The 20,963-nt window shown below is 51.4% G+C and overlaps 2 protein-coding genes across 8 annotated transcripts in view; both read left to right on the forward strand.

The window, feature by feature from the left end:
• The window catches only part of LOC120893979 (protein capicua homolog), an 80,783-nt gene that overhangs the window by 47,709 nt on the left and 12,111 nt on the right, over positions 1 to 20,963 (forward strand). For 3 of the 7 annotated variants that reach the window (XM_040296246.1, XM_040296248.1, XM_040296247.1), the window contains exons 9-18: positions 451 to 3,065; positions 3,243 to 3,711; positions 3,790 to 4,362; positions 6,058 to 6,413; positions 7,528 to 8,861; positions 8,961 to 9,112; positions 9,174 to 9,314; positions 9,392 to 9,624; positions 9,740 to 9,878; positions 9,966 to 14,551. In XM_040296246.1, coding sequence (XP_040152180.1) covers positions 451 to 3,065; positions 3,243 to 3,711; positions 3,790 to 4,362; positions 6,058 to 6,413; positions 7,528 to 8,861; positions 8,961 to 9,112; positions 9,174 to 9,314; positions 9,392 to 9,624; positions 9,740 to 9,878; positions 9,966 to 10,084 — 6,131 coding nt within the window. In that variant the 3' untranslated portion in view covers positions 10,085 to 14,551. Of the gene's footprint in view, positions 1 to 450; positions 3,066 to 3,242; positions 3,712 to 3,789; positions 4,363 to 6,057; positions 6,414 to 7,527; positions 8,862 to 8,960; positions 9,113 to 9,173; positions 9,315 to 9,391; positions 9,625 to 9,739; positions 9,879 to 9,965; positions 14,552 to 20,963 lie in introns of those variants that run through there. The other 4 variants (XM_040296251.1, XM_040296250.1, XM_040296249.1 and 1 more) reach the window with 4 other exon arrangements.
• Positions 15,058 to 20,334, forward strand: LOC120893982 (SWI/SNF complex subunit SMARCC2-like). The gene is given in 7 exon segments (XM_040296255.1): positions 15,058 to 15,511; positions 15,994 to 16,113; positions 16,208 to 18,349; positions 18,427 to 18,730; positions 19,020 to 19,692; positions 19,694 to 19,811; positions 19,940 to 20,334. Coding segments are annotated over 7 exon segments (3,762 nt in total). The 5' UTR covers positions 15,058 to 15,388; the 3' UTR covers positions 20,222 to 20,334.

Genomic DNA, 20,963 nt, shown 5'->3' on the forward strand with positions numbered 1-20,963 from the left:
TGAACATGAACATGTACGATCTGCAAAGTGGTGCCGAACTGTACATTAAGTGTTTGCGTAAGTGTTGCTTGCACAATCTTAATTCTTCGTGGTGGGTTTTTCTTACGCTGGCAATCGGATAAGACTAGGATAGTCAGTTAATTCTTTGTTTCATTGCGTTCATAGCAAATACCCCAGCATCGATCCACTGAAACGATCGCCATCTTGTTAAGTCAGACTTCGTTTTCTGTGTGTGGGGAGCATGTGTATGAGTGAGGTTTATTTGTTTTATCAAACACTGATATGTCCAGGAGTGATTGTTACCGTTAGGTTTTCAATTATTATACACATTACCATTGGAAAATAGTCTTTTTTGTATTAGGAGAACTGTTCTATCATGAGAACTACTACCATCCAACTAACATGCGGTTCCGTTGATGGTTCCTCTCTTTTTCTCTTTCTCCAACACAGTATCACTTAGCAGTTCCCGCTCAGCGACACCGAGCAATTCGTTCTCCTCGCCAACCGGGCACGGATCGTCCCCGCTGGCAACACAATCGCCGGTAATGATTGGCAACCGGCAGAACCTGTTTCTGCCGATCGGCAGCCCGGCACCGTCCAACGATCCGCACGGCAGTATCGGCAGTGGCGGCAGCAACAAGTACAAAACGAATACTCCGAGCCCGAGCCCAGCGCACGTCATTGGCGGCGGTATCGGCATCGTTGGTAGTGGCGGGCCTGCTGGCAGCGGCCATCACCATCAGCTGATTCGACCGGAGTCGCTGCGGCCAACGCAACCGGCGAGCAGTGGTGCCGGCGCTGCGCCACCACCGACCGGTCACGCGACCAGCGTTATACGTATGTCGCCCCTGTACTCCCAGCATTCGGCCCATCCGTCGGCGATTTACGCCAGCTATCCTGTACATGTGGCAGGCGGTGGAGGTAGCTCATCGGCGGCACAAACGATTAACGCTTCTTCACAGCAACAGACTGTAAGTGTGGAAGCTGTATCGTCTAATGGCGTTGCACAACACCAACAGCAGCAGCAGCATCACCAGCAGCCGTCGCAACATCAACAGCAGCTACATCAGCAACAGCAAGAGCTGCAGCAACAGCAGGAACCGCAAGAGCAACCTCACGCGCTGGTAACGACCAGTCGATCGCAACCGATCTCCGGTCCGGCACAGCACGTTGCGCAATCAGCGTCGCCGGCCGCCCTCCACCATCATACGATCATACAACAACAGCAGCAACAGCAACAGCAACAACTGTCACAGACGACCTCCCAACAACAGCACACAGTGTTATTAACCAGTCAACATCAGCAATCCTTAACCGTGCCAAAAAACGGCATTAGCACGGGTTCCACCTATCAATGGCATGCATTGCTTCCGATCATAAACAGTCCGTCGGCGATCGCCAAGAGCAACCTCCATCCACATCATCAACACCACCACTACGCGCACATGGCGCACTCGCAGGCCTACGGACCAGCTGCTGCCGCAGCAAACACCGCTGCTGGCCCACCATCATCAGCGGCAACGACGGCGGCGGTTGCCTCGCAGCAACCATCGCCGATTGGAAGCTCCTCCGCAACGACAGCCAAGCCGTCGTCGGCGGGCGCATCCTCGATGGTCATCGTGCCGTCGAAGGTGTACTCGCCTACGCCACCGCCTCCTCAGTCAGCCGCCGGGGAGGAGATGGTTTCGATCGACGACGACGACCAGGGAGACGATGATGTCTTTGAAGCAGAGCCCGTGAAAACAGCAGTACCCAGCACGAAGAACTCTACCGCACAAGGTGGAGCAGGAGAGCAGACAAGCAACCGGTATGCGGCCGGTAACGGTAATAATGGTAGTGGTGGTGGTGGTGCCGGAAGCCATCAACTGTTGCGCGGCATGGACATAGAAGCACCGGTCACGGTCACGAACAGTAAGACAAGTTCGGCCGAGAGTGCCGAATCGATCGCAAAGCGACGAACGCAATCATGCAGTGCAGCGCTGCAGGCCGCCGCCGCTGCAGCGAACGGTGGCAGCAGTGGCGGTGCCGGTGGTGGCGGAAGTGGCAGCGGTACGCCGAAGGAACCGCAGAGTCCGCTGAGCAACAAGAAGGACGCTAAAATACGGCGCCCGATGAACGCGTTCATGATTTTCTCCAAGCGCCACCGGGCGCTGGTCCACCAGAAGCATCCGAACCAGGACAACCGAACGGTGAGCAAGATCCTGGGCGAATGGTGGTACGCACTGAAGCCGGAAGAGAAAACCAAATACCACGAGCTGGCGAGCGAGGTGAAGGAGGCACACTTTAAGGCACACCCGGAGTGGAAGTGGTGCTCGAAGGATCGCCGAAAATCATCCTCCTCAGCGAAGGAGGGGATGGTTGGTGGCGGCGTGCCTGCGTCCGGCAGTGGGCCGGGCGGGTTAGCATCAGCGGGAGGTAACAGTGGCCGGGGCCGCATGGATTCTTTCGACGGGAACGATTCGTTCGACGAACGAAGCCCCAAAACGCCGTCCGACGTGGCAATGCCTTCCGTTGGGGGAGGAACGTCGACCGGGGGCGGTAACGGAAGCCAGGCGAACGATATCATTCCACTGACCGTTGCACCGTACAACACAATTGACGAAACACCCGAACCAGCGTCCGGTGTGATGATGATGCTGCCACCGACAACGACGGCCAACCACGGATCCGTGGCTTCGTGCAACACTGGCAGCCAACATAATCCGGAACCGATGGTTGTCGATGCGGCAAGCCGCTCCTCCTCGCCGTCCCACCAACGGTACGCCGAGCCGGAGGGACGGGAAAAGAACGACGAACGGATGGATATATCCATTACCGATGAGCAGATGGACGAGGGGGGTGATGTTGCTGAAGACGATCAGCCGATGACGATCGCGGACGACGAGTCGGTACCGCGAAAGGCACCACCGTCCGCGCAATCATCGAACGATGTGGCGGAGCTCGATCTGAAATGTGCCGAAAAGGTAAGCGACTCGGATGTGGAAGACATCTCCGGCAACGCCAAGGGCAAACAAAACCATGGGGAGATGAGCTCGTCTCAATTTACTGCTAGTTCTTCCACCAAGGTACGATCAAGTGTAATCGATGGGGCGTGTTGTGTTTCCGTTTTAAGTTGTTCTCTCCTTTCTGTTTGCGGGCATTTTTGGCGTGAGATTGTCTCTATTTGTTTTTAGCTTATCAGCCATGATTCGAGAGTTTTGTATAACCCTGCTACATCGACTTTGTTTTGAATTTGTTTACAGGTTTCACAATCGACGGTTTCAAACGACTACCATCACGGCAGCAATGGGGATGTAGCGACAGATTACTCCATAAAAACACTGACGACGGCAGGCAGCAACAATGGTGGCCAACCACCAACAACACCCGGTGGGCCCAATTCCGCTTCGCTCGACAACTCTTCCACATCGTTACTGACGTGCAAACCGAAACCAATCAAAGCGGGTGCGATTGGCAACAGTACTACTACTGTTACTACTACTACTACTGCTACTACTACTGGCGGAAGTAACACCGCTGGTTCCGGTGCAGATAGCAATGGCAGCTGTGGTGGCAACAACAGCGTAACTGCTGGAAATGGGGCCAGCGGACAGGGCGGTACCATGTACCAGCATCATCACGCGCATCCTCACCATCACCACCACCATCCGATCGGGTACGCGTACAGCAGTCCGAAGAACCCGGTTGGTGTTTCACCATTCCAGCCAACAGGTAAGCTCTAGTGTGATATGGAGGATGTAGGTAGGCGGCACTGGAATGAATTCACTATTCCTCATTTCCATCTTTTAGGAGGAGCATTTAAAACGATGCCACAAAGTCCGAAAACCCTGGGCAAGCAGGATCATCCATCGTATTTGCTCTCGCCAGCGCCATCAACGCCGACGGCGTCCACAATTAAGATGGAACCGGCAGAAAATCTAACCACCAGCAGCAGCAACGGCGGTACCACCCGTAGCAATGTCGATACCATCTTCAACTTCTCATCCGCTGCCATAAAGGAACAACATCTGCAGCAGCAGCAGCAGCAGCCAAACTCGCTGTACCACGGTGGGAACGATCAGCAGCAGCAGCACAAATTTCTACTGGCCGTTAGCAGCAGCAGCAGCAGCAGTGTGGCAGAGCCATTGTCGGGCGCGGCGGCCGCAAACTCAACGTTGACCGTTACACCGCCGAGCAGCAGCTGCTCCTCGGAGGGTGGGGCAAGTAGCCTCAGCAACAGCAGCACCAAATGTAAATCGCTGTTAGAGTTTAATCCCACCATTTGTTACACGATCTCGAACGTTAACGGTAGCCATGCGACCGCCAGTAGCAATGCAAACCATAAGCCTAGTACTAACGCAATAGTGATGAGCATGAAGCAAGGTAAACTAATCATGGATGTTGTGAACACTGCTACCAGTACTTGTACTACTACTATTACCACTAACACCGCTAGTGCTAACGAACCTACTAATCATCATCACAAACTGAGCCGTACAGATACCACTACCGAAAGCAATCATCATCCAACTTCTTCTCATCTAGATGTTGTTCACCATTCTAACCATCAGCTTTCATCATCCACGACACATTGCATAAATAATACAGCTAATCGCTCTTCTACTTCCGATGTTGTCATCATGAATGCCATTACTAATAGTATCGCTACTAGTACCACCACCACCACCACTACTACTATCACTAACTCTACTACAAATTCCGCTACCGTTAAGCCTTCCTGTCCGATTGATGTTGTACATAGCGATAAGATCTCTTCTTCATCTACCACCATCACCACAAACACCGTCGCTCATGCCGCGAAAAAAACGTTGAATGTTGTGAATGTTGTAAATGTGACAGCAAATGCATGTGCGGCGGGCCCGCCACCGCCTGCGACGTCCACCAGCAGCAATGGGGCAGCGTTGATGAACGCCGCGGGAACGCCTGCGCAGGGAAGTAGCGATGGTGGTAGTGCCGCCACTACCCCTCCTACCACCGCCTTTATCATCAACACGTCCAGCGGTGGTGGCAGTGCCATTCTACGCCCTGTCCAGCCAGCGATGTCAATGATTGCGAAAATGGCAAACACAACAACACACCAACCACCAAAGCAGCCCCGTTCGGATGCCGATGCACCGGTCACCGGTTTGCAGCCTTCGGTCGTATACGAAACGATTCTGGTCGAACGTCCAGCGCAAGTGAAACACCAGGGATCGACCTTCACGACCGTTCCATTTAACGGTGCTTCATCGACAGTGATGCCGCTAGCCACGAATGGATTGATGTTAGCGTCCGCTTCTACCGCTGGCGGCAACACGCTGAGCAGTGCGGCGTTACCGAGTGGAAGCATTATCGTATTATCTCAAGCATCGCTGAACGAACTTCTGTTGCATGGTTCTTGCACAACGGCAGCACAGCATCAACTACAACAACAACAACAGCTCCATAACGAAACTAACAGCAACAACACAGAGCTAATAGCGGCAGCGAACAACAGAGATAACTCCAAAAAGCTACTACTAACAGCTGGTGGAGGCACTGCGACAATCACTAATCTCATCAGTTCAATCACAAACACCTCAACTATGCCCTTCTCTTCCACCCCTTCCCTCCCATCCTCGTGTAATAGCGGTAGTGTAGTCAATGGGAATATCTGTACCACTAGCATCCCCATCAGCTCTTCCCTCAATGTGACTAATTGTATCGTTGTGCCTGATCATACTTCCTTCACTACCACCTCTTCTACTACTTCTACTACTACTGTCACCACCTGTGCGACTACCATTGAACCATCCAGCACTACTAACAGTGCGGCAAAATTGTTAACATATACCATAAGCAAAAAAGGCATCACCACTGCTACCTCTTCCTCCTCCACCTTCCCCTCCACCGATCATCGTGCTCCTCTTCAGTCCAGCACCTCCGACCCGTCCTACATCAACATCATTGCCACCACTTCCACCACCACCACCACCACCACTACCACTTCTACTGTCCCCACAAACAATTCAACCATCATGAACAACAGCAGCAACACGAAACAGACGATTATAATGATCAATCAAACAACTTCAACAGTTCTACCGGTGCCATCATCCTCCGCACCGTCGTCCGTTGCTGCATTGCCCACATCGCTGACGATGTCCTCGGTTGCATCGTTACATCCGCTGCAGCAGCACCATCAGCAGCAGCACCAGCACCAGGGCGTTGGCGCTACTGGCGGGTTCTCGATGCTGTCCACCATCAGCTCGGGTAGCGGCGGCGGCGGTGGTGGTGTACTGGCAAACACCGTCACCACCAACGCGAACAGTGCCACTGACCTGACGACGGTACTGCCAGCGGCGAGCAGCAGCAGCAGCACCACGACAACCATCCTTGCATCCGCCGCCAACCAGCGTCTACCGGGCCGGCAGAAGCTGATGCTGTGTCCACAGGTAAGCAAGCAGCAGAGTATTTTCCCGTGCGCTTGTTATTTATACAGTAGGAAGCTTCTGGCTGGCTGGGGCTGGCTCTCCTTTACCAGATCAGCTGGCTTCAATTGGATTTTTCTCGCTAGTAAATCATTTTTCAGTAGAGTTGACACTAGATTTATTGCTATCACCACACTGCATCATAGTTTCATTCATCTCATCTCATCTGCAAACCCACGATTCGACTCCTCCTTTTTTCCCACGTGCCACCAAATCCCTATTCCAGCCGATCCATTTGCCATCAACCTCTACTGAATTCCCTCCGTTGCTCAAAAAAAAAAGACTTCCCAAGATGTCCCACACACCTCTCAAAATGATTCAAAATCAACACTGGCTCTGTTGGACGATGTGTTTTATCGCTGGATTGGCGCATTATTTGGCAAACAACAAACAGTCAACCATCATTTCGCGCGTCGAGCCGTAGTTTAACCCATCCAATTCCTGTTTCTCCTGCCTTCTTCTCCCCCCCCCCACCACTGGAATGTTTTAGATTTTTTCTTAGGTATACCCGAAGGCACAATTTCTCCCCTCAAAATTGATTATCTCTGTAGCTACGTAGTATCTTTTACCGCATGCAATGTGCGCTTCCGAAGCACGCACTACACACACATACACACATAGACGCTCCCCGTGTGGATGATGCTTAGATATTTAGTCCTTTTGTTTTTGAGTTTCTTGCGTAGCTTTTAGTGGAGCGCTGATGAACGGGGTGCTACTCCCTGTAGGTTTCTCTATTAATTCACTGTTCAAAAGCACCGTGTTCTTCTTACGTTGTCGATATAGTTAATTCACATTTTGCCCCGTTTCGATTCTTCTGATTTCAACCGAATTGTTGCTTCTCGATGCTGCAGTATACCGTTTGTTAAGTAGTTTGTTAAGTAATGGTGCGTGCGAATTGCTACCGCTTGATTGCTCTTTTTTCTTTTTCGGCTCCGTTGAGCCTTTCCCCCACAGTCTCTCAAGCTCCTTTAAAGTATTGTTTTTTTTTTTTCGCTTTTTGGTTGTACTACTAGCCTAGCCTCCTGTGACTAACGGTTCTTCCAACTGACACATACTTACTTACTTCTCTCAATTCCAGTTTGCCCTAGTCCTTCCCGATCACCAACAGTTTACGCTGACCGATCGCTCTAAGATTTCGTTCGCGAATCTTGCCACGGCGACCATTAAACCGGCCCAGGGCAACACTATCTTTGCCGCTGTCCCCTCCCCCTCGTCCTCCTCCGCATCCCCTTCCTCTTCGTCTACCACCACCGTCGCATTTGCACTAACACCGTCGCCATCCTGTTCCGCATCCGCTACTACTATCACTGGCGCATTGCGGCCAGCCGGCAGCAACGGAACCATCCAGCCGCCGACGGTGGCACACGTGAAACTAACCAACATCCTTCCGACAACAGTAACACCACCTACTTCATCATCCACCTTTTCATCATGTTCCAACACCTTCACCACCACATCACATTCTTCTTCTTCTTGGTCGTCGTCGTCGTCCTCGGCGTCGTCGGCGTCGTCGTCGTCGAGTGTGCTAATCAAAACGCAGTCGGCAACGGGCGCAATCGTGCCGAATGGTATTGGGGCCACCAACGCTGCCGGTGGCGGTGGCATTGGTGGTGGTGGTGGTACTACTACTACGATTAACGCGTCCATTCCCGTACAATATTTGATCCAAGGCAAAATACCGAATCTTCTCATCTCCACAACACAGGGCTACCCGGCACAGATTCAGCAGTCGCCGCATCACCATCCGCAGCAGCAGTACGCCACGATCAAGCAGGAACCGCCGGAATCGCCCGGCGCGAAACACTTGCTACCGGTAACGCCCACATCCAACACTGCCGGATCGGTGTACGGTAGTAACAGCAACAGTGGTGGTGGTGGTGGCTCTACTGTGCCCTCTACGGGTGGTAGCAGTGGTAACGAACGGGACGCTTCGAATGAGGAGGAGGACATGGAAGAAGAGTACGGCGAGGGTGGCGATGGTGGCACAGCGGATGCAGCAGCCGCCGCAGAGAGCAAACAGTTCATTCTGGCACCGACGCCGGCGCAACTAGGTCGCGCTCCGCTACAGCGGCGTCAGATGAGCAGCGGCGGCTGCAATAGCAACAGCAACAGTAACAGTGGTATGTTGCAATCGGAGCAGCAGCAATCGGCGGGTAGCAACAATGGTAGTATCACCCAGCAACAGCAGCAGCAGCAGACACCGATGGAGGATGACGGTGGTGATGAAACGGCGAACACGTCGAACGAACAAAACAGCCACCACGCGCATCACCAGCACCATCAGCACGCCTCGATGCCGTCCGCCCTGCCGACACCGACGTCCGCCTCCATGGAGGACTACCACAGCCAGATCTCGCCGTCCACCGCTAAGAAAGCCTTCTTTCGCAAGGCGAAGCCCGACGATATGGATAAGTAAGTTGTATTGCACAGCGCTCTGGCTGACGGTATGCGTGAGCGTTTGTTTTCAGTGCCTCTGACCCCGAACCATTCCAATTGTCTTGCTTTACGCAGCGTTCTGCGACAGGTTGACTTTGAGAAAAAGTTTAAAACACTACCCCAGTTCAAGCCGGAAGATTGTCACTCACCCAGTGCCATTATGGCGTCGTCACCACGTGTGTTCACGCAAAACTATCGTAAAAAGCAAACCACGACTCACAAAACGCGTAAGTATTATTACACCCAGCGTCAGTTGCATCAAGTAAAAAACTCTGCTTTCGCTTACAGTGGTGCCGGATGAAGATCAGCATAACAATCTGCATTCGGATGGCAGTGCGCCTCCGCTGTCCAGTACTGCCACCCCGTCCAGCTCGTACGTGATCGGAAATCGATTTTTCGGACCGGATTTCAACATGGAACAGTACAAAGGTACTGTACTGAAGCTTCCCCTTCCAATTGGCATCCACTGAAAGAGTCCCCTTTATTACTACACGTTCCACTTTTAGAAATGTCGGCAGAAATGGGCCGGGGAGCGGTGGGAACTGGCGCCGGAATGGGCGGCGGTCCCGGTGTTGACGATCGTTCGCCCCGAACGCCCAAAACGCCATCGCAACGGTCGGTCAATTCGGCGGAAGAAAAGGGTCACCGGAAGATACTCGAGCAGCGGCGCAACCTGGTGGTGCAGCTGTTCAACGAGCACGGAATGTTTCCGTCAACGCACGCCACCAACAGCTTTCAGGTGCGTTATCTCGCTTGCTTTAGGGTTGGGCTTTGGTTGGGCCGCGCCACCGCGCTCTGTCTAGCTTCTAATATGCTCGATACGGTTTGTCTGTGTCCGTTTTTCCACCCCACAGTTGGCACACAGCGACATATTTCCGAACAAGCAGAGCCTGCAGCTGAAAATACGCGAAGTGCGCCAGAAATCGATGGCCCAGCAGCCAGGTTTTACGCCACAGTCCGCTGGTCCGATCACTCCGACCGAAATTAGCGGTGGTAAGTTCGACCAGCCTGTTCGACCAGCCTGTGTGACGTTACCGCTCGAAACGGCAACAGTTTTACCCTGCTTTTGTGGTGTTTTAGGTCAGTCCGATAGCAACCAGCAACATTCGTTGTTGCATCAGCAGCAGCAGCAGCAGCAGCATACTCAACAGACACAGCTTCATCATCAACAGCAGCAACAGGAACACAGCATCAACTAACTCTACTCGATAGTGTGTCGGACGATAGGCTTTAACAGTTTAACAGTTAAAGGTAAGAGCCCAGAAAAATAGCTGACGAGCTGGTTTCCTCGCGTTACGAATGGGATGACAAATAGTAAGCACGAATACACGATATCATCAAAATACAAATCATCAATTACAAATTAGCGGGAATGATGCAACAAAGCGACGGGAAGCGAAGGAAAGGTGATAGTGGTAGGTGGTAAAAATTTAAGCTGCTAAAAGTGAACGAAGTAATATTGTGTGTAAAGAGATGCCAGCGCGCTCACCACACATTTGCGTTTTGTTTCGTGTTCTTGCGCATACAACCTTCACTTTCCAAACGGCAAAGCATGGTTTGAGCGCGGACAAAAATGTTCTTCCGTTTAGCGATTAATGAATTGCCAGAGTTATATTATAGCAAAAGCAGCAAAGCAAGTTGGTTGGTTGGTTACGAACTTTAAGAAACGAGAAAAAAAACGATTTAGATCGCAAACGATGAAGTAAAACTTCATATCCGAGTAGCAAACTTCTTCTTAACTATATACAAAAACAATAACACTCTTTTTCCCGCAATCAATGCCAATACAATAACGCTCTACAATAGCCCCCAATTAATATAATCATCCTTACAGCAATAATAGTGTCGCCATTCCTCCTGCTATATAGTTGCGTTATACAGCATAGGACCTCATCATACGTACGACAGATCGCAGTTACATACAACTGGGGCGAAAGCAAACATTTATCGCTATGTTTTGTTCTTCTTCTTCTGTTTTTCGTACTGCAAACAAATCATCTACAAAACACACATTCGCACACACGCATACAATAGCTTTATGTTAGGGAGCTGCTTAAGTACGTCGTTTCTTATTTGTATCCTTGGCTAAGAGCTGCAGATTGATGTGTAAAGAGAGAAGTAAAGCGCACGCACGCAAGATGTTGCAACTGAATGTGTCTGTTCGTATGCACTGCTCCCTTGTAGGGACAGTTTTGTGGAACAAGCAGATTCCTTATTAGCTCTTGTTTGTTTAGAGAGGACTCCAGTTTATTGTTTTCGTTTATTCTTTATAGTCTATGCTTACGACGCCGCAGCTGGCAGCAACATTCGCACTTGATGTGTGATTGTTCACAGTGCGCGGTGGGCAAAAGTGTACAAAGCAAGCAGCAAGATCGTGATGATGATGATGATGTTGATTGTGTAAATTTACTTTCTGTGAAGAAGTTGTGTGCGTGCGCGCGTGTGTATTACGCCACACCGAATGTGATGTAGTAGATGTGTAAAGCGGATTATAGAAAACAATTGCAACAATATGCTATGCCGTACATTAAAGAAAGTATATCATCCAAAATGACAAGTAGCAATCATGTTTCTATAATTGATTACGAGTAACTTGAAGCAAGCTGTTCAATTGAACGAAAGCAAAGGAATGAAACGAAAGTACTCACAAATCGTCGTAAACCACGTACACACTTTTCGTGTAGACGGGGAAGACAGTCAGCCAAGCCAGCGCGCGGGAGGATCTATCCGGTGATTTTAGTTTTAGTAAATCCTTATCAAAAAGGTAATAGAGAAAGAGCAAACGCGTTCTATAAAAAGAAGTTATTTTCTCCCGATTATTATCTTAAGTTGAGAAGAAAAAGATGTCGGGGAAGGTAGAAACGAAAGAGATATACACAGTGAGGGCTATGGAGCAATATATGATATCAGTGCAAGCGTGCACGACACATCTGGTTGCTAACAGCAACCGAAAGAGGGTGAACGTGGTCGCGTGTTTGTAATATACTGGACATCACGGGAACACATGGGATGTGTGTGAGTGTTTGTGTGTGTTTGGATCCCTTTTAGCGTCTTTTCCCCCCTCCATTGAATGAACTTGATTAGAAACAGCAACAAAAGTATGTGGTATTTGTATTAATGAATTGGATGACAGAAACAGAACAACCCTAAAAAAAAGGGGCCGCCATTATTGTTTCCATTGTTTTCACACAATTGGTATATCACACATTGTTTGTTTGTGGGTGTTTAACAAGCAAAAGTACAACAAATATACTGATCGTAGTGAAATTTGCTGAAATATAGTAAATATATGGAGCGCAGCTTTTCCGTCAGTTCGTCCTGTGTGTATGTGTGTTTTTGATAATCAAATTAGAGGAAATGGCGTACGTGTGTGCACTTTTGTAACCGAGGTATTTTGCCTTTGATGAATTGATACCAGGCACTGTAAGAAGAAAACAAGTAAGATAAGCAGGAAACGCTGTATAGAGGGCGTGAAAAGCGACCAGAGGAAGGAGAAATGTTTTTTTTTGTAAGTTACATTTCTATGATTTATTACTTTTCGGGTTTCATCAAACCAACCATACAGAAAGAGTACAAACGTATTTGTTTACACAATGAACTAAATTATTCCATCCAAATTTGATCGATTTTATCGATACCTTCTGGTTCTGGTTATACTTTTTCGTATTAGTTTCGCATTGCGCTTGTGACTTGTTAGTTCCTTTGTTCCTTTTTTCTCTGTTCTCTTTTGTGTTGCTACTCTTTCGTTGTCTCTTTACTTTCAAACCATTTTGCTTAATATTGACAACAGCGGAAATGGCTGCCTACCCTCAGTTAGAATGCGCTCACGTTTTTACATAAAAGTGCAAACATAAAGATATAATGTTAAAGATAAAAAAAACACACACACACACGCACCCGCACACACAAACACAATCCGACACGCTTTTTGGTGGGCCATACGGAGGAAAATGGAACATGTGTTTTTCACTCTCCGGGTTTATTGATAAACACACACAACACGACGCGTGCACTGCTGTGTTGCACGTTTGTTTCTTTTTAATTAGTAGCGTAAGATCGATAGAAGAGAAATTATGACCACACAGGACACAGATAGACAAAGGCTTGTTATGAGCGAAAGAAGTGGCTGGCGGCAGGAGGAACTGCACGTTTGTTTTATCTATTCTGTTTTTAAATTCAATTGAGATAAAGTAAAGCCACAGAAGCAAATGAAATTGCAAAGTGTGAATGTATTGGTGGAAAAAAGGAAACAGGCTGAAAAAGGGGGAGCAGCAACAAACACAAATGCGCGTGATTGTGTGCCCCTGCATTGTGTAGTATGCATTATTGACACATCAAGAAGAAAAAATACAGGATAATGAATGATATGTGTAAAGTGTGTGTGTCTGTGTGTGTAGAGGTAAACCGCCATTTGGCTATTAGCGGAACGATGCGGAAACAAACCACACAGCAAAAGTAAATCTAGTAAACGAGTGAGCTACTAGCAACCACCCCCCCTTCAGTAGTTGTGCAATTAGGATATAAGAAGGACACACCACAAAATGAAGCTGCATTGTGAAAAGAATTATCATATTGTATATGATTGATTTATAGTAGAAAGCATAATTACTATCTAGCGACAGAGCATGGGCCAGAGCGGTTGAACATATACGATAATACGATGGTACATTTGTTGAACGAGAATGTGTGTGGTGCGGGGGGCGAAATCCGCATATTAGCCAAACAAACACTCCCAGCACCCAGCACAAGTCTACATCATCATTCTGCTAATCCCATCATTCACGCCCCATCCTCCTATCCCCTATCCCATACATTAAGCAACGTTCGGAAAAATTAGGCAAATCACATTTACAATTATACTCTTCTCTACTCGTTCCGCGCAATGTGTGGACGGGGTGGGGACGGATGGGGGGTATATGTTGTGTGTTAGAAAAGTAGGTTTGATGGAAGCCACCGTGGCCACACACGCACACCCATACACAAAGAGACTCAACAAACGGGCGACGATGCTCTGATAATGATGATGATGATGATGATGATGTGCTAACATAAACAAAAACGAACGAATTTCTGAAGTTTTCCTCTTCTCTAACTCACGATGCAAACAAACAAATAAACAAACAAACTGGAATGTTGTATACACAGACACACAAACAAACAAACAAACATGAACGAGCAAGTGAGAGATGCATTATATACATAATAATAGTGGAAATGAAATGACAAAATGATCACACAAATTAAATGGTAAAATAGAAGAAAAAAATATGATAAAACAACAAAAAACAAAGAAACAAACAAACAATGTTAAAATGCCTGTAGGGCGACCTGAGAAATGTAAACATTTGATATACAACAAAATGCGCACTCGCTAACTGATAACAAAAAAGTAAGAGAGGGAAAGAAAGAGGGTATATAAACAAATGATAGCATTGAAGCATAGAATTCCAACGCAGAAGCCGCGCAGCAGCACACTCTCCTCTTTATGTTACGGAGTGTTGTGGCTCTAGTAGTGACAATTTGAGGAAAAAAAAGTCCATAAAAATAACATATTTTTACCCCAAAACAAAAATGGAAAGAAAAGGTTTGTGTTAGTAGTTAAAGTCGAGAGGCCAGGTGCAAGTGACACAAAAAAAAACTCCCAAATACACAAATGTTGAAGAAAAGCTTTTTTGGTGCGTTGTGTTTGTTTGCTTGCATGCATTGCTTTTAGCTGGGTTGTGTTGACACGGTGTAGTTTTGGCACCGTCTTTGCGGATTCTAATATTTAACTTTCCTTTTCACCTTTGAAAGGGGGCTCTAATTTATCCGATTCACAGCACTTTACTCGAGAGTCGTTTGAGGTACAATTCCGCAACGGAACTTTCACATGTTCCTTTAAAAAGTGGTGAAATATTGCGCCTGTTGAAAAATTTCCTCCTTCGTCGACTTGAAATATTTCAAATACAATATTTGTCGACTTTCATTTTATTGACGATTTTTTTTCCTTTTATAGAAACGAACAACACTAAAGTAATTTATGTGAGTTAGTGAAAACTATTATTTACCTGCTGTTGCTCGTACTGCTTGGTGCATATTGGGTCGAACACTCTCTATTTTTATTTTCCACAGCCCATCCAGCGTCAGGGCTGTCAGACAATGTCGACATTCGTTCCACTGCACTGAAATTTTGGCGTCCTGTCACCTTTCATCACGAACATCGGAACGAATGGGCAAAAAACCTCGAAGAAAAACGCCTCAGTCCGCAGGAAAAGCGAACAATTTCTAGTTCAATCGTGTTGTTGTGCAGCATTTTTACATGTTTTTGTATCGCGTGCGTTATCAGACGTCCGATAAAAAGTGATTGTACGCGGGGCGGGCATATTACCATTCGCTAATAATCGTCGTGCAGTGTTCGTCAGCTACGAGCGTCATCGTCGTGCAGGGCAGGGTACAGCAAAGAAGCGGTCCCCATCATCACCAACGTAGTAAACAGCGTACTGACCCAGTCGCTGGAAAACCCCATGGAAATGGTGTCTCTGGGGCCGAAAAAGGATGGAAATCCTAATGCCGAATTCTTTACCGCGCCGGAAACACTGCAGAACTTCGAAACGGTGCGGCTGTGGTTGCAGAAACACTTCAAGAAGGTAAGGGTTTTTTTTGTTCGCTGTGTATTGTGTCCAGTGAGGTGAGCCATTTTGTGTGTTGAAAATGTACGGCGCGCGGGTGCTGCAGTTGTGGCAAGTAATTTGCGCTTTTTGCGCCTGTGTTGCTACTGATGTGCTTGGTTAATGCGGCGTGCCAAGGGAGCGATTCATTCGATGGGAGCAGAAAAATGTGGCCGCAAAGTGCAAAACGGGCGATATTTCATTGCAAAAAGGGTCGTTAGTTTGTGGAGGGATGTAGGTGGAGGTAGGTGGAAGGGGCAAGAATACCGGGTTCGCAGCAGGCTTGGGTAACACAAGCTGTCAAGGGGCAGTTAACCCTTAGCATCGCAAACATTCAAACCCTTGCGGTTCAGTACAGTGTTGTTGTTGTTTTTGTTGAAATGTTTTTAATAATTATTAATGATAGTTTTGTGACTAATTATGGTTTTTAATAATTATTAATGCTTTTCCATTTATATTAGTTTCTTGCACCAGATCCACCGACAAAGGAATCTTTGGCCCATTTAATTATACAATTCATTCAGTATCAGGAAGCGAAGCTTGGGAAAAACTCTCAAGATCCACCAACAACGCGTTTGCCGGTAAGTGGAGTGGACCGTCTTTGGATCCTTGTTTCACTTACAAACAACACAGCATGGTGACCTTCTATCTCGTTCACTCTTTCCGCTTCCGTAGATACGATGCTTCATGGATTTCAAACCGGGCGGTGCCCTCTGCCACATACTTTCCACTATGTACCGCTACAAGGCGGAGCAGCGCTGGCGCAAGTTCGATTTCACCGTGAACAAAAACCCGATGCGCAAGGACCCGATCGGGCAGATGGTGCTGGACATCGAGACGGCACTGATCGAGGCGGAATGCATGCGCCTGCCGATCGTGTACATCCGCCCGGAGGTGGACCGTGCGACGGCGAACAAAATCACCGACATCGTGACGAACCATCAGGGCGAAATAACGGCCGATGAGGAGGAGGCCACGCACATCATCTATCCGGTGATTGATCCGCTGCCGGAGGATTACGCGCGGCCCACGTTCCGGCGCGATAAGCACGTGATGATCCACTGGTACTACTTCCCGGAGTCGTACGACACTTGGGTGCCGAATTCGTTCGACCTGCCCGACAACATCCCGGAGAGTCCGCCGTCGCCGGCCGAGCGCTGGCGCGTGTCCGCCTCGTGGGTGATCGATCTGGACGAGTACAACGAGTGGATGTCGGAGGAGGACTACGAGGTGGACGAGGGGGGACGCAAGAAGGTGCACCCGCACCGGCTCGGCGTCGAGGATTTGATCTCGAGCGTGGCCGGCGGCGGTGGCGGTGGAGCCGGCTCGGAAGATAAGGTTAAGAAGACGCCCAAGGTGGTCAACTCGAAGCGCAAACGGTCGCCCTCGCCGGCTGCCGGCAAGGGTGGCAAGCGGAAGAGCTACCGTTCGCCGGCCGCTTCGTCCGCTGCCTCCTCCTTCCAGAAGAAGCCGCGCGCGGACGACGAAGAGTCGGAGGATCTCACCAAGGACATGGAGGATCCGGCGCCGGAAACGAACATTACCGAGGTGAAGCCGAACATGAGCAGCTCGGGCGCGTCGGGCCCGGCTACGCCGCAGCCCAAGCGCGACCCGGACATGATGCCGATGAAGTACGCCACCGTGACCGATCTGGACGACGAGATGGGCATGAATGCGGGCGGCGCTGGTGGCAGTGGTGCGGGCGGTGGCGGTGGCAGCGGCGGATCCGGAGCGGGCGTGGGCGGTGGCGACGACAGCCAGGCGGGCAAGACGAGCGACAGCAGCAACACGCAGGACTTCCCGACCGGCAGCAAGGACGATCTGGAGGACAACGTGACGGAACAGACGCACCACATCATCGTGCCGTCCTACTCGGCCTGGTTCGACTACAACTCCATCCACGTGGTGGAGAAGCGCGCCCTGCCCGAGTTCTTCAACGGGAAGAACAAGTCGAAGACGCCCGAAATTTACATGGCCTACCGGAACTTCATGATCGACACGTACCGGCTCAATCCGACCGAGTATCTGACCAGCACGGCCTGCCGCCGCAATCTGGCCGGCGACGTGTGCGCGATCATGCGCGTGCACGCGTTCCTCGAGCAGTGGGGCCTGATCAACTATCAGATCGATGCCGATTCCCGGCCGACGCCGATGGGCCCACCGCCGACCTCCCACTTCCACGTGCTGAGCGACACGCCGTCCGGGCTGCAGCCGATCAATCCGCCCAAGACGGCACAACCGTCCGCGGCGAAGAACTTGCTCGACCTGGACAAGAAGGGGGCCGTGCTGGGCGACAAGAAGGACGAGCTGGCACCGGGTGCGGTGGCGGCGGCGGCGGGCGCCAATGGTGGTGCCGCGCCACTGATCGGCCCGGACGGCATCAAGGTGGAGCAGGGTCTCGTGCCAACGGCCGACCCGAACGGCCAGTTCGGCCTGCGGTTGGACCAGTACGCGAAGAAACCGGCCGCGATGCGCAACAAGACGGCGGCCAGCATGACGCGCGAGTGGACGGAGCAGGAGACGCTGCTGCTGCTCGAGGGGCTGGAGATGTACAAGGACGATTGGAACAAGGTGTGCGAGCACGTCGGGTCGCGCACGCAGGACGAGTGCATCCTGCACTTTCTGCGGCTGCCGATCGAGGATCCGTACCTGGAGGATGACAACACGTTCCTCGGTCCGCTCTCGTACCAGCCGATCCCGTTCAGCAAGGCGGGCAATCCGATCATGTCGACCGTGGCGTTTTTGGCCTCGGTGGTCGACCCGCGTATCGCGGCCAGCGCGGCCAAGGCGGCGATGGAAGAGTTTGCCGCAATCAAGGTAAAACCGGAGCGCCAAATTGCCACCTTGACCAGCGGCAAAGCAATAATACGGCTCTTTGGTTTTGTGTGTTTCAGGATGAGGTGCCCGCTTCCATGATGGACGCACACCTGAAGAACGTGGAGAAATCGAGCTTCGGTGGCAAGTTCGATCCGAATGCGGGCCTGGCAAGCAGCGGTATTGCTGGCACGGGCGCCGAAAAGGACAAGGAGGACGAGTCGGCGGACGGCAAAACACCGGCAAGCGGTGGAGCGTCCTCGGCAACGTCCGCTGCTGCAGGCGGTTCCGGGGCAGCGGCCGCTGCGTCGACCCCTGCCACTCCGACCCCGCCAGCTGGCGACGTGGAGATGAAGGATGTTTCGAAGAAGGATGATGCCGCCGGTAAGTTGCAATCGGTTCAATCTAGTAGGCTAGTAGCATCGTGCAACCAAATCGGGCTAGTGCTGCTTAGATCGTACGTGGCAAGACGTGTTTGTGTTAGTATTTTAATACTTACTGCTTTTCTATCCTCCTCTCCCATCGGCATTTGCATGCAACATCCTTTCTCCTTCTTTTTGCTCTTTATCTTCCTCTTTCTCTCTCTTTCTCTCTCTCTTTCGTTCTCTGTTCCGTTTTGGTTCATTAACGTATGACAAAAAAAATGTTCTGAAACTGAATGGTAATGCTTTAGAAAAAGAAAAATCTTCCGATGAGACAACCACTGCTACTAAATCGCCTGATTCCGATGCTACTACAGCGACGCCAGCGGGCGATGCAAACGCCGGCAAACCGCCAGGAGCGGCCAGCGACGCCCCGACCGCCTCCCCAGACGCCCAGAAGGAAAAGGATGGCAAGGATGGTAAAGATGCTGGTACACCCGCGTCAACAGGCACGGATGGCGCGGCAAAGGAGAACGGCGGCTCCACCGATCCGAAGCTGTTCAACGAGGGCAATCTGCAGGCGGCAGCAGCGGCTGCCCTTGCCGCTGCCGCAGTGAAGGCGAAGCATCTGGCCGCGGTCGAGGAGCGCAAGATCAAGAGCTTGGTAGCGCTGCTCGTCGAGACGCAGATGAAAAAGCTCGAGATAAAGTTGCGCCACTTCGAGGAGCTGGAGACGACGATGGAGCGCGAACGGGAGGGGCTGGAGTATCAGCGGCAGCAGCTGATACAGGAGCGCCAGCAGTTCCACCTGGAGCAGCTGAAGGCGGCCGAGTTCCGGGCGCGCCAGCAAGCCCACCAGCGCTTCCAGATGGAGCAGGGCCAATGGCAGCAGCAGCAGGCACAAGCGCAAGCGCAGGCACAGGCCCAAGCGCAGGCACAGGCGCAAGCACAGCAACAGCAGCAGCAGCAACAGCAGCCACCACATGGCCCGGCGGGGCCAGCTTCGGCCGCCTCCACCGTACCGGCGACCCACTCGAATGTGCATCCGTCGCAGCAGCAGCAGCCACCGCATCTGGCCGGCGCCACCACCAATCCGGGAGCTAGTGAGTCCGATATTCAAACCCATGCGCACAGTACCACCAGCACGGTAGAAGCACCGCACTAACATTGCGCTCCCAATTTCTTTGCTCTCTCTCTTCCCTTTTTTCCCCTGTCGCCGTTCTCCTTCCAGATCCGCCAAAGCCGCCATCTACCGCTGGTGGCCCGGGGATGGGCCCGGGAGCGCCTGGACCAGTTCATGCAACCAACAACCCGGTTCAGGCGGCAGCAGCAGCAGCAACAGCGGCACCATCAGCACTGCCGGCGACAGCATCCTTACCACCATCGGCCAGCCAAGCACCGCCGGCCGGCATGCCAGCGTCCAACGGTATCCCCCCTCCTACTTCATCCACCCCCAGCTCTACCCAGCCGCCCTCTACGAATCCTACCGACGGCATTACGCCAAATAGTATAATGCCCACGGGCGGACCGGCTGCACCATCCGGGGCGGCTATTCCGCCTCCCTCGCCACACAGCGACCCAGCGGCGGCGGGTGCAGTACCAGCACCTCCCGGAACCGTCGGAATTCCCCCGTTGGGGGCGCCCCCCTCTGGCCCTGGATCGCACCAGCCGTCGGCAGACCAGCAGCAGCAGCAGCAACCCCCGGCAGCGCCAGTGGCGGCACCGGCTCCTACCGAACCCCTGCCCCCAGCACCAGCAGCGCAAACGACGGGAGAAGGAGGAATGCAACCGGTCACGGCAATGGCGACCACCGCCACCAATCCGTCTCCATCGTCGGACGGGCCGGGAGAGCAGCCGGCAGCACCAGCGACGGCTCCGGACACGACACCGGCGGCGACCGGTGCAAGTGAACAGCAGCAGCAGCAGCATCAACAGGACAGTGGAGCTGCCGGTGAAGGGCCAGTCGGTGGTCCGCCAGCACCGCCACCATCATAACTCCGTAGGAACATCCTCCACCGGAAGCGGCAGCAACAGCAGGAGGGAAACAGCCAGCCCGCGATCAGCAGTCGTGCCGTGGCCGTGCGAGGTCGGGCGCGCGGTGGTGGCGGACGAGCGGCAAGCGAGGGGACGACGGCATCGGGGGCAGCAGCATCACGGTCTGCCCGCCGGCGCGGCAGCTGAAGAGAAAAAGAGGGAGTGGGAGAGGAAGCGATCGCAGGAAAGAATTATTAGAACACACAGACATAAACACACAC

This window comes from Anopheles arabiensis, chromosome 2 (genome assembly GCF_016920715.1).
Source record: "Anopheles arabiensis isolate DONGOLA chromosome 2, AaraD3, whole genome shotgun sequence".
NCBI lineage: Eukaryota > Metazoa > Arthropoda > Insecta > Diptera > Culicidae > Anopheles > Anopheles arabiensis.